Source organism: Panulirus ornatus, chromosome 9, assembly GCF_036320965.1.
Source record: "Panulirus ornatus isolate Po-2019 chromosome 9, ASM3632096v1, whole genome shotgun sequence".
NCBI classification, from domain to species: domain Eukaryota; kingdom Metazoa; phylum Arthropoda; class Malacostraca; order Decapoda; family Palinuridae; genus Panulirus; species Panulirus ornatus.
Window position 1 is genome coordinate 46881450 of NC_092232.1, and position 14011 is coordinate 46895460.

General features: G+C 42.0%; 1 protein-coding gene across 4 annotated transcripts in view; it reads right to left on the reverse strand.

Annotated features, from left to right (window-relative positions):
- Positions 1–14011, reverse strand: part of LOC139750393 (uncharacterized) — an 89505-nt gene that overhangs the window by 35729 nt on the left and 39765 nt on the right. For all 4 annotated transcript variants that reach the window (XM_071665133.1, XM_071665130.1, XM_071665132.1 and 1 more), the window contains one exon: positions 1730–1951. In XM_071665133.1, the coding sequence (XP_071521234.1) occupies positions 1730–1951 (222 nt within the window). The remainder of the gene's footprint in view (positions 1–1729; positions 1952–14011) is intronic.

The window sequence follows — 14011 nt, forward strand, 5'->3', positions numbered from 1 at the left end:
CTTTCTCTTATACATCTCCCAATCATTTGCACTCCTTCCCTGTAAATACTGCCCGAATGCCTCTCTTTTTCTTTTCCTAGCAACTTTACTTCTTCATTCCACCACTCACTACCCTTTCTTAACTGCCCAACTCCCAGTGTTTGTATGCCACATGCATTATTTGCACATGCCATCAATGCTTTCCTAAATACCTCACATTCCTCACCCACTCCCCTCACTTTATCTACTCTCACCTTTTGCCATTCTACAATCAATCTCTGCAGTATTTCTTCACACATGTCACCTTTCCAAGCTCACTTTCTCTCACCACTCTCTTCGTCCCAACACAGTCCCCTCTTTTTCGAAAACCTCTGCAAATGTCCACCCTCGTGTCCACAAGATAGTGATCGGACATCCCACCAGCTGCCCCTCTTGGCACACTCACATCCAAAAGTCTCTCTTTTACATGCCTATCAATTAACATGTAATCTAATAATACCAGCTGACCATCTCTACTACACACATATGTATACTTGTGTGTATCTCTTTTCAGACCAGGTATTCCCAATCACCATTCTTCTTTCAGCACACAACCCCACACGGTCTTCACCATTTCCATTCATAACACTGAATACCCCATGTGCACCAATTATACTCTCAACTGACACATTACTTTCCTTCTCATTTAAATAACCCACCACTAATACCTGGTCTCGTGCACCAAAACTTCTGACATACTCACTCAACTGCTCCCAAAATGCTTACCTCTCAGGATCTCTCTTCTCATGGCCAGGTGCCTTGCACCAATAATCAATCACCCATCTCTCACCATCCACTTTCAGTTTCACCCACGTCAATCTAGAATTTACTGTCTTACACTCTATCACACACCACCACAACTCCTGCTTCAGTAGTGCTACTCCTTCTTTAGCTCTTGTCCTCTTACCTACCCCAGACTTTACATCCAAGACATTTCAAAACCATTCTTCCCCTTTGTTTCACTCAGAGCCAGATCACCCAGGTTTCTTTCCTCAAACATACTACCTATATCTGAGAGAAAAATGTAGGTTTTGAAGGACAAAATTTCATTTTTAGCATCAGCAGAATCATAAAAGCATTCAATCATTCTCTCTTCTTTTTTTTTCTCCTTTATTCCTTATGAATAATCATTTCTTGATTCCAACCAGTAACAAGCTCTAGGCATCATGCCCAGCAGTAAGCATATAAATGAGAATGAAAGGTTGCTAAGCTTTACCTAACCTCTCTGACATTATGTCATAGGCTTTATGAGAAGCTGCATGGTTCTCGAATAATAAGAATGAATATTTGCCATCCTCATTTGTCAGCCATAAAGGGAGAGGGGGTTGAACCCTCCCTAATACATCTTGGAAAGTAAAATGATGTTTTAACCCCAGATCAAGCAAGTGCTCTCTCGTATGCTCACAAGGCTATCCCATAATCAAAAAGAAATGGTTTTACCTTCATCAGAATTCAATTCTTGAGTAAAAGCTTTATATATAAATGACAGTTCACAGGCATAAGTCCTAAAGTTTATATAGTGTATAAAAACATTTCTGGGCTATACTATACGATTATTCATAAAATCTATCTGCAAACAACACACAATAAAATATAATTGTCCTGTAATTCATTATCAGGCATTCAATAACATCCTTACAGCATTAATCTTCATATAACAGTTCATATAAAAATGTAAACAATACAATTAAACGTATAAATCCATGCTCACCATTTGTTTATGGTGTTCCTGGTTATCTGCTAACTCCCCAGCAAGTTTTTTCAGCAAACTCTTACAGTCTTTATGTTCTTGAAAAAACAATGATTTTGACTGCTGAAGTTGGGCTCTTAGAAGAGTCACTTCCTTTTCTAAGGATTCTTTTGAAGACAAAGTCTCCTTTTGTTCTCTAACAATTTTCTGAAGCTGACTTTTTTCCTGCTGAAGATCTGAAACCTGAAAAAAGAAAAAATATGTATTTTAACATTCAATATATGATTTCTTTTACATAGTATGTTGACCAATGTGGCATATTCAAACGCCTTGGTCATTGCTCTTTGTAGGCTCCCCTATTCCCACATTTCTCTTATTTTCAGTTTTCTCCTCATTTCTCAGATCTCATTCAAACAATTTCTTTTCACATCAGCTCTTTCCACTTGCCCATGATATATCAGTACCCTATAATTCACGGCATTAACTATTCCTCCTCCTGTCCAAACTTTTCCTCAGAATTCTCCCTTCCTCATCCAATACAATCTCTCAATTTCCCATCCCTCCCTGAATGACTCATCTCAGTCATAAGCTCTAACTAGCAAACCATTTACAGAATTTTGTTTCAATAGTATCTCCCCCTTACAACTGCAAGCAACCACATTTACATCTCTTTTAATTTTTCATTGTACTGAAAATTTTCTTACCTTGTTATGTTGGTGTCCTTCTTTTATATATACAATATGTGTTCTCTACCTTGTGTATATGTGACTTTCTTTATGTTAGCTGACATGGCACAGGAACATAGGCCCTAATCACGGCCATCCCATTAACACCAAGGGTTGAAAAAGTGGGTAAATGAAAGCTGGGGTGAGAGAGAATCATTAAACTTTACGGAGAATAAAAAGATGTTTTGGAAGGAGGTAAATGACGTGCATAAGACGAGAGAACAAACGGGAACATTAGTGAAGGGGGCAAGGGAGAAGTAATAACAGGTAACAATGAAGTAAAAAGGAGATGGAGTGAGTATTTTGAAGAATGTGTTTGATGACAGAGTGGCAGTTGTAGGGTGTTTTGGTCAGCGTGGTGTGCGAAGTTAGAGGGTCTAGGAGAATGGTTTAGTGAACAGAGAAGAGGTAGTGAAAGTATTGTGGAAGATGAAATCCAGCAAGGCGGCAGGTTTGGATGGTATTGCAGTAGAATTTATCAAAGAAGGGGATGACTGTGTTTTGATTGGTTGGTAAGGATATTCAATGTATGTACAGATCATGGTGAGGTGCCTGAGGAATGGCAGAATGCAAACACAGTGCCATGTACAAAGGCAAAGTGGATAAATGTGAGTGTTCAGACTACAAAAGCATAAGTTTGTTGAGTATTCCTGGGAAATCATACGGGAGGGTACTGATTGAGAGGGTGAAGGCATGTAGAGAGCAGTACTGATTGAGACTGAAGGAATGTAGAGAGCATCAGATTGAGGAAGAGCAGTGCGGTTTCGAAAGAGGTAGAGGATGTGTGGATAAGGTGTTTGCTTTAAAGAATGTGTGAGAAATAATTAGAAAACAGGTGGATTTGTATGTAGCATTAATGGATCTGGAGAAGGAATATGATAGGGCTGATAGAGATGCTTTGTGGAAAGTCTTAAGAGTATATGGTGTGGGAGGTAAGCTGCTAGAAGCAGTGAAAAGTTTTTACCAAGGATGTAAGGCATGTGTACGAGTAGGAAGAGGAGAGTGATTGGTTCCCAGTGAAAGTTGGTCTGCATCAGGGGTGTGTGATGTCCCCAAGGTTGTTTAATTTGTTTATGAATGGGGTGGTTAGGGAGGTGTATGCAAGAGCTCTGGAGAGAGGAGTGAGTATGCAGTCTGTTGGGGATGAGAGGGCCTGGGAAGTGAGTCAGTTGTTGTTTGCTGATGATACAGCTCTAGTGGCTGTCGAGTGAGACTGCAAAAGTTTGTGATTCAGTTTGAAAGTGTGTGTGAGAGGAGAAAGTTGAGAGTAAATGTGAATAAAACAAGGTCATTAGGTTCAGTAGGGTTGAAGGGCAAGTAAATTGGGATGTAAGTTTAAATAGAGAAATACTGGAGGAAGTGAAGTGTTTTAGAGATATCTGGGAGTGGACTTAAATGCAAAAGAAACCATAGAAGTGGAAGTAAGTCACAGGGTGGGGGAGGGAAACAAAAGTTCTGAGAGCAATGAAGAATCTGTGGAAGGAGAGAATGTTAGCTCGGGGAGCAAAAATGGGTATGTTTGAAGGAATAGTAGTCCTAACAATATAATACAGTTGCGAGGTATGGGCTATAGATAGGTTTGTACAGAAGAAGGTGGATGTGTTGGAAATCAAATGTTTGAGGACAATATGTGGTGTGAAGTAGTTTGATCAAGTAAATAAGGAAAGGATAAGAGAGATATAAGGAAATAAAAAGTGCAGTTGAGAGAGCAGAAGAGAATGTGTTGAAATGGTTTGAACATATGGAGAAAATGAGTGAGGAAAGATTGACAATGAGGATACATGTGTCAGAGGTGGAGGAAACAAGGAGAAGCAGGAGACCAAATAGGAGGTGGAAGGATGGAGTGAAAAGGATTTTCAGCAATTGGAGCATGAACATACAGAAGGGTGAGAGGTGTGCAAGGAAAAGAGTGAATTGGAACAATGTGGTATACCGGGGTCAATATTGTCAATGGACTGAACCAGGGCATGTGAAACGCCTGGGGTAAACCATGGAAAGGTCTGTGAGGCCTGGATGTGGATAGGGAGCTGTGGTTTCAGTGCATTACACATGACAGCTAGAGACTGAGTCTGAATGAATGTGGCCTTTTTGTCTGTTTTCCTGGTGCTACCATACTGAAGAAGGTTGTAGTGATGCTGTTTCCTGTGGGGCAAGGCAGTGCCAGGAATGGATGAAGGCAAGCAAGTATGAATATGTACATGTATATTATTATTATTATCATTTTGCTTTGTCGCTGTCTCCCGCGTTTGCGAGGTAGCGCAAGAAAACAGACGAAAGAAATGGCCCAACCCATCCCCATACACATGTATATACATACACGTCCACACCACAAATATACATACCCATACATCTCAATGTACACATATATATACACACACAGACATATACATATATACACATGCACACAATTCACACTGTCTGCCTTTATTCATTCCCATCGCCACCTCGCCACACATGGAATAACATCCCCCTCCCCCCTCATGTGTGCGAGGTAGCGCTAGGAAAAGACAACAAAGGCCCCATTCGTTCACACTCAGTCTCTAGCTGTCATGCAATAATGCCCGAAACCACAGCTCCCTTTCCACATCCAGGCCCCACAGAACTTTCCATGGTTTACCCCAGATGCTTCACATGCCCTGATTCAATCCATTGACAGCACGTTGACCCCGGTATACCACATCGATCCAATTCACTCTATTCCTTGCCCACCTTTCACCCTCCTGCATGTTCAGGCCCTGATCACTCAAAATCTTTTTCACTCCATCCTTCCACCTCCAATTTGGTCTCCCACTTCTCCTTGTTCCCTCCACCTCTGACACATATATCCTCTTGGTCAATCTTTCCTCACTCATTCTCTCCATGTGCCCAAACCATTTCAAAACACCCTCTTCTGCTCTCTCAACCACGCTCTTTTTATTTCCACACATCTCTCTCACCCTTACATAACTTACTCGATCAAACCACCTCACAAAACACATTGTCCTCAAACATCTCATTTCCAGCACATCCACCCTCCTGCACACAACTCTATCCATAGCCCATGCCTCGCAACCATACAACATTGGTGGAACCACTATTCCTTCAAACATACCCATTTTTGCTTTCCGAGATAATGTTTTCGACTTCCACACATTCTTCAACGCTCCCAGGATTTTCGCCCCCTCCCCCACCCTATGATTCACTTCCGCTTCCATGGTTCCATCCGCTGCCAGATCCACTCCCAGATATCTAAAACACTTTACTTCCTCCAGTTTTTCTCCATTCAAACTTACCTCCCAATTGACTTGACCCTCAACCCTACTGTACCTAATAACCTTGCTCTTATTCACATTTACTCTCAACTTTCTTCTTTCACACATTTTACCAAACTCAGTCACCAGCTTCTGCAGTTTCTCACATGAATCATCCACCAGCGCTGTATCATCAGCGAACAACAACTGACTCACTTCCCAAGCTCTCTCATCCCCAACAGACTGCATACTTGCCCCTCTTTCCAAAACTCTTGCATTCACCTCCCTAACAACCCCATCCATAAACAAATTAAACAACCATGGAGACATCACACACCCCTGCCGCAAACCTACATTCACTGAGAACCAATCACTTTCCTCTCTTCCTACACGTACACATGCCTTACATCCTCGATAAAAACTTTTCACTGCTTCTAACAATTTGCCTCCCACACCATATATTCTTAGTACCTTCCACAGAGCATCTCTATCAACTCTATCATATGCCTTCTCCAGATCCATAAATGCTACATACAAATACATTTGCTTTTCTAAGTATTTCTCACATACATTCTTCAAAGCAAACACCTGATCCACACATCCTCTACCACTTCTGAAACCACACTGCTCTTCCCCAATCTGATGCTCTGTGCATGCCTTCACCCTCTCAATCAATACCCTCCCATATATTTTACCAGGAATACTCAACAAACTTATACCTCTGTAATTTGAGCACTCACTCTTATCCCCTTTGCCTTTATACAATATATATACATATATTTTTTTTTTTTCCATACTATTCGCCATTTCCCGCATTAGCGAGGTAGCGTTAAGAACAGAGGACTGGGCCTTTGAGGGAATATCCTCATATGGCCCCCTTCTCTGTTCCTTCTTTTGGAAAATTTAAAGAAAAATGAGAGGGGAGGATTTCCAGCCCCCCCGCTCCCTTCCCTTTTAGTCGCCTTCTACGACATGCAGGGAATACGTGGGAAGTATTCTTTCTCCCCTATATATATTTATCTATTTATTCACTTTGCCTTGTCGCCGTCTCCCGCGTCAGCGAGGTAGTGCAAGGAAACAGACGAAAGAACGGCCCAACCCACCCACACACACATGCATATACATACACGTCCACACACACCACATATACACACCTATACATCTAAACGTATACATATATATACACACACAGACATATACATATGTACCCAAGTACATAATTCACACTGTCTGCCTTCATTCATTCCCATCGCCACCCCGCCACACATGGAATAACAACATCCTTCCCCCTCGTGTGTGAGGTAGTGCTAGGAAAAGACAACAAAGGCCCTATTCGTTCACACCCAGTCTCTAGCTGTCATGTAATAATGCACCAAAACCACAGCTCCCTTTTTATATATATATATATTTATATATATATATATATATATATATATATATATATATATATATATATATATATATATATATATAAAAGAAAGAGACAGGAGGTCAAGAGAAAGGTGCAAGAGGTGAAAAAGAGGGCAAATGAGAGTTGGTGTGAGAGAGTATCATTAAATTTTAGGGAGAATAAAAAGATGTTCTGGAAGGAGGTAAATAAAGTGCGTAAGACAAGGGAGCAAATGGGAACTTCAGTGAAGGGCACAAATGGGGAGGTGATAACAAGTAGTGGTGATGTGAGAAGGAGATGGAGTGAGTATTTTGAAGGTTTGTTGAATGTGTTTGATGATAGAGTGGCAGATATAGGGTGTTTTGGTCGAGGTGGTGTGCAAAGTGCGAGGGTTAGGGAAAATGATTTGGTAAACAGAGAAGAGGTAGTAAAAGCTTTGCAGAAGATGAAAGCCGGCAAGGCAGCAGGTTTGGATGGTATTGCAGTAGAATTTATTAAAAAACGGGGTTACTGTATTATTGACTGGTTGGTAAGGTTATTTAATGTATGTATGACTCATGGTGAGGTGCCTGAGGATTGGCAGAATGCGTGCATAGTGCCATTGTACAAAGGCAAAGGGGATGAGATTGAGTGCTCAAATTACAGAGGTATAAGTTTGTTGAGTATTCCTGGTAAATTATATAGGAGGGTATTGATTGAGAGGGTGAAGGCATGTACAGAGCATCAGATTGGGGAAGAGCAGTGTGGTTTCAGGTGTTTGCTTTGAAGAATGTATGTGAGAAATACTTAGAAAAGCAAATGGATTTGTATGTAGCATTTATGGATCTGGAGAAGGCATATGATAAGAGTTGATAGAGATGCTCTGGGGAAGGTATTAAGAATATATGGTGTGGGAGGAAAGTTGTTAGAAGCAGTGAAAAGTTTTTATCGAGGATGTAAGGCATGTGTACGTGTAGGAAGAGAGGAAAGTGATTGGTTCTCAGTGAATGTAGGTTTGCGGCAGGGGTGTGTGATGTCTCCATGGTTGTTTAATTTGTTTATGGATGGGGTTGTTAGGGAGGTGAATGCAAGAGTTTTGGAAAGAGGGGCAAGTATGCAGTCTGTTGGGGATGAGAGAGCTTGGGAAGTGAGTCAGTTGTTGTTCACTGATGATACAGCGCTGGTGGCTGATTCATGTGAGAAACTGCAGAAGCTGGTGACTGAGTTTGGTAAAGTGTGTGAAAGAAGAAAGTTAAGAGTAAATGTGAATAAGAGCAAGGTTATTAGGTACAGTAGGGTTGAGGGTCAAGTCAATTGGGAGGTAAGTTTGAATGGAGAAAAACTGGAGGAAGTAAAGTGTTTTAGATATCTGGGAGTGGATCTGGCAGCGGATGGAACCATGGAAGTGGAAGTGGATCATAGGGTGGGGGAGGGGGCGAAAATTCTGGGAGCCTTGAAGAATGTGTGGAAGTCGAGAACATTATCTCGGAAAGCAAAAATGGGTATGTTTGAAGGAATAGTGGTTCCAACAATGTTGTATGGTTGCGAGGCGTGGACTATGGATAGAGTTGTGCGCAGGAGGATGGATGTGCTGGAAATGAGATGTTTGAGGACAATGTGTGGTGTGAGGTGGTTTGATCGAGTAAGTAACGTAAGGGTAAGAGAGATGTGTGGAAATAAAAAGAGCGTGGTTGAGAGAGCAGAAGAGGGTGTTTTGAAATGGTTTGGTCACATGGAGAGAATGAGTGAGGAAAGATTGACCAAGAGGATATATGTGTCGGAGGTGGAGGGAACGAGGAGAAGAGGGAGACCAAATTGGAGGTGGAAAGATGGAGTGAAAAAGATTTTGTGTGATCGGGGCCTGAACATGCAAGAGGGTGAAAGGAGGGCAAAGAATAGAGTGAATTGGAGCGATGTGGTATACCGGGGTTGACGTGCTGTCAGTGGATTGAATCAAGGCATGTGTATGGGGGTGGGTTGGGCCATTTCATTCGTCTGTTTCCTTGCGCTACCTCGCAAACGCGGGAGACAGCGGCAAAAAAAAAAAAAGAAAAAAAAAAAAAAAATATATATATATATATATTTATCTCTGGGGATAGGGGAGAAACAATACTTCCCATGTATTCCCTGCATGTCGTAGAAGGCGACTAAAAGGGGAGGGAGCGGATGGCTGGAAATCCTTCCCTCTCGCTTTTTTAATTTTCCAAAAGAGGGAACAGAGAAGGGGGCCAGGTGAGGATATTCCCTCAAAGGCTCAGTCCTCTGTTCTCAACGCTACCTCGCTAATGCGGGAAATGGCGAATAGTATGAAAAAAGAAAGAAAGAATATATATATATATATATATATATATATATATATATATATATATATATATATATATATATATCCCTGGGGACAGGGGATGAAGAATACTTCCCACGTATTCCCTGCGTGTCGTAGAAGGCGACTAAAAGGGGAGGGAGCTGGAGGCTGGAAATCCTCCCCTCTCGTTTTTTTTTTTTTCTTTTTTTTTTTTAATTTTCCAAAAGAAGGAACAGAGGGGGGCCAGGTGAGGATATTCCACAAAGGCCCAGTCCTCTGTTCTTAACGCTACCTCGCTAATGCGGGAAATGGCGGATAGTTTAAAAGAAAGAAAAATATATATATATATATATATATATATATATATATATATATATATATATATATATATATATATATATATTTTTTTTTTTTTTTTTTGCTTTGTCGCTGTCTCCTGCGTTTGCGAGGTAGCGCAAGGAAACAGACGAAAGAAATGGCCCAACCCACCCCCATACACATGCCTTGATTCAATCCACTGACAGCACATCAACCCCGGTATACCACATCGCTCCAATTCACTCTATTCTTTGCCCTCCTTTCACCCTCCTGCATATTCAGGCCCCGATCACACAAAATCTTTTTCACTCCATCTTTCCACCTCCAATTTGGTCTCCCTCTTCTCCTCGTTCCCTCCACCTCTGACACATATATCCTCTTGGTCAATCTTTCCTCACTCATTCTCTCCATGTGACCAAACCATTTCAAAACACCCTCTTCTGCTCTCTCAACCACGCTCTTTTTATTTCCACACATCTCTCTTACCCTTACGTTACTTACTCGATCAAACCACCTCACACCACACATTGTCCTCAAACATCTCATTTCCAGCACATCCATCCTCCAGCGCACAACTCTATCCATAGTCCACGCCTCGCAACCATACAACATTGTTGGAACCACTATTCCTTCAAACATACCCATTTTTGCTTTCCGAGATAATGTTCTCGACTTCCACACATTCTTCAAGGCTCCCAGAATTTTCGCCCCCTCCCCCACCCTATGATCCACTTCCACTTCCATGGTTCCATCCGCTGCCAGACCCACACCCAGATATCTAAAACACTTCACTTCCTCCAGTTTTTCTCCATTCAAACTCACCTCCCAATTGAATTGACCCTCAACCCTACTGTACCTAATAACCTTGCTCTTATTCACATTTACTCTTAACTTTCTTCTTTCACACACTTTACCAAACTCAGTCACCAGCTTCTGCAGTTTCTCACATGAATCAGCCACCAGCGCTGTATCATCAGCGAACAACAACTGACTCACTTCCCAAGCTCTCTCATCCCCAACAGACTTCATACTTGCCCCTCTTTCCAAAACTCTTGCATTCACCTCCCTAACAACCCCATCCATAAACAAATTAAACAACCATGGAGACATCACACACCCCTGCCGCAAACCTACATTCACTGAGAACCAATCACTTTCCTCTCTTCCTACACGTACACATGCCTTACATCCTCGATAAAAACTTTTCACTGCTTCTAACAACTTTCCTCCCACACCATATATTCTTAATACCTTCCACAGAGCATCTCTATCAACTCTATCATATGCCTTCTCCAGATCCATAAATGCTACATACAAATCCATTTGCTTTTCTAAGTATTTCTCACATACATTCTTTAAAGCAAACACCTGATCCACACATCCTCTACCACTTCTGAAACCACACTGCTCTTCCCCAATCTGATGCTCTGTACATGCCTTCACCCTCTCAATCAATACCCTCCCATATAATTTGCCAGGAATACTCAACAAACTTATACCTCTGTAATTTGAGCACTCACTCTTATCCCCTTTGCCTTTGTACAATGGCACTATGCACGCATTCCGCCAATCCTCAGGCACCTCACCATGAGTCATACATACATTAAATAACCTTACCAACCAGTCAACAATACAGTCACCCCCTTTTTTAATAAATTCCACTGCAATACCATCCAAACCTGCTGCCTTGCTGGCTTTCATCTCCGCAAAGCTTTTACTACCCCTTCTCTGTTTACCAACTCATTTTCCCTAACCCTCGCACTTTGCACACCACCTCGACCAAAACACCCTATATCTGCCACTCTATCATCAAACACATTCAACAAACCTTCAAAATACTCACTCCATCTCCTTCTCACATCACCACTACTTGTTATCACCTCCCCATTTGCGCCCTTCACTGAAGTTCCCATTTGCTCCCTTGTCTTACGCACTTTATTTACCTCCTTCCAGAACATCTTTTTATTCTCCCTAAAATTTAATGATACTCTCTCACCCCAACTCTCATTTGCCCTTTTTTTCACCTCTTGCACCTTTCTCTTGACCTCCTGTCTCTTTCTTTTATACGTCTCCCACTCAATTTCATTTTTTCCCTGCAAAAATAGTCCAAATGCCTCTCTCTTCTCTTTCACTAATACTCTTACTTCTTCATCCCACCACTCACTACCCTTTCTAATCAACCCACCTCCCACTCTTCTCATGCCACAAGCATCTTTTGCGCAATCCATCACTGATTCCCTAAATACATCCCATTCCTCCCCAACTCCCCTTACTTCCATTGTTCTCACCTTTTTCCATTCTGTACTCAGTCTCTCCTGGTACTTCCTCACACAAGTCTCCTTCCCAAGCTCACTTACTCTCACCACTCTCTTCACCCCAACATTCACTCTTCTTTTCTGAAAACCCATACAAATCTTCACCTTAGCCTCCACAAGATAATGATCAGACATCCCTCCAGTTGCACCTCTCAGCACATTAACATCCAAAAGTCTCTCTTTCGCGCGCCTGTCAATTAACACGTAATCCAATAACGCTCTCTGGCCATCTCTCCTACTTACATAAGTATACTTATGTATATCTCGCTTTTTAAACCAGGTATTCCCAATCATCAGTCCTTTTTCAGCACATAAATCTACAAGCTCTTCACCATTTCCATTTACAACACTGAACACCCCATGTATACCAATTATTCCCTCAACTGCCACATTACTCACCTTTGCATTCAAATCACCCAACACTATAACCCGGTCTCGTGCATCAAAACCACTAACACACTAATTCAGCTGCTCCCAAAACGCCTCTCATGATCTTTCTTCTCATGCCCATATATATATATATATATATATATTTTTTTTTCTATACTTTGTCGCTGTCTCCCGCGTTTGCGAGGTAGTGCAAGGAAACAGACGAAAGAAATGGCCCAACCCCCCCCCCCATACACATGTATATACATACGTCCACACACGCAAATATACATACCTACACAGCTTTCCATGGTTTACCCCAGACGCTTCACATGCCCTGATTCAATCCACTGACAGCACTTCAACCCCGGTATACCACATCGATCCAATTCACTCTATTCCTTGCCCTTCTTTCACCCTCCTGCATGTTCAGGCCCCGATCACACAAAATCTTTTTCACTCCATCTTTCCACCTCCAATTTGGTCTCCCCCTTCTCCTCGTTCCCTCCACCTCCGACACATATATCCTCTTGGTCAATCTTTCCTCACTCATTCTCTCCATGTGCCCAAACCATTTCAAAACACCCTCTTCTGCTCTCTCAACCACGCTCTTTTTATTCCCACACATCTCTCTTACCCTTACGTTACTTACTTGATCAAACCACCTCACACCACACAGTGTCCTCAAACATCTCATTTCCAGCACATCCATCCTCCTGCGCACAACTCTATCCATAGCCCACGCCTCGCAACCATACAACATTGTTGGAACCACTATTCCTTCAAACATACCCATATATATATATATATATATATATATATATATATGTAAGGCATGTGTACGTGTAGGAAGAGAGGAAAGTGATTGGTTCTCAGTGAATGTAGGTTTGCGGCAGGGGTGTGTGATGTCTCCATGGTTGTTTAATTTGTTTATGGATGGGGTTGTTAGGGAGGTGAATGCAAGAGTTTTGGAAAGAGGGGCAAGTATGAAGTCTGTTGGGGATGAGAGAGCTTGGGAAGTGAGTCAGTTGTTGTTCGCTGATGATACAGCGCTGGTGGCTGATTCATGTGAGAAACTGCAGAAGCTGGTGACTGAGTTTGGTAAAGTGTGTGGAAGAAGAAAGTTAAGAGTAAATGTGAATAAGAGCAAGGTTATTAGGTACAGTAGGGTTGAGGGTCAAGTCAATTGGGAGGTGAGTTTGAATGGAGAAAAACTGGAGGAAGTGAAGTGTTTTAGATATCTGGGAGTGGATCTGGCAGCGGATGGAACCATGGAAGCGGAAGTGGATCATAGGGTGGGGGAGGGGGCGAAAATTCTGGGGGCCTTGAAGAATGTGTGGAAGTCGAGAACATTATCTCGGAAAGCAAAAATGGGTATGTTTGAAGGAATAGTGGTTCCATGGAACCATGGAAGCGGAAGTGAATCATACGGTGAGGGAGGGGGGCAAAAATCCTGGGAGCCTTGAAGAATGTGTGGTAGTCAAGAAAATTATCTCCGAAAGCAATAATGGCTATGTTTGAAGGAATAGTGGTTCCAACAATGTTGTATGGTTGCGAGGCATGGGCTATGGATAGAGTTGTGCGCAGGAAGGTGGATGTGCTGGAAATGAGATGTTTGAGGACAATGTGTGGTGTGAGGTGGTTTGATCAAGTAAGTAATGTAAGGGTAAGAGAG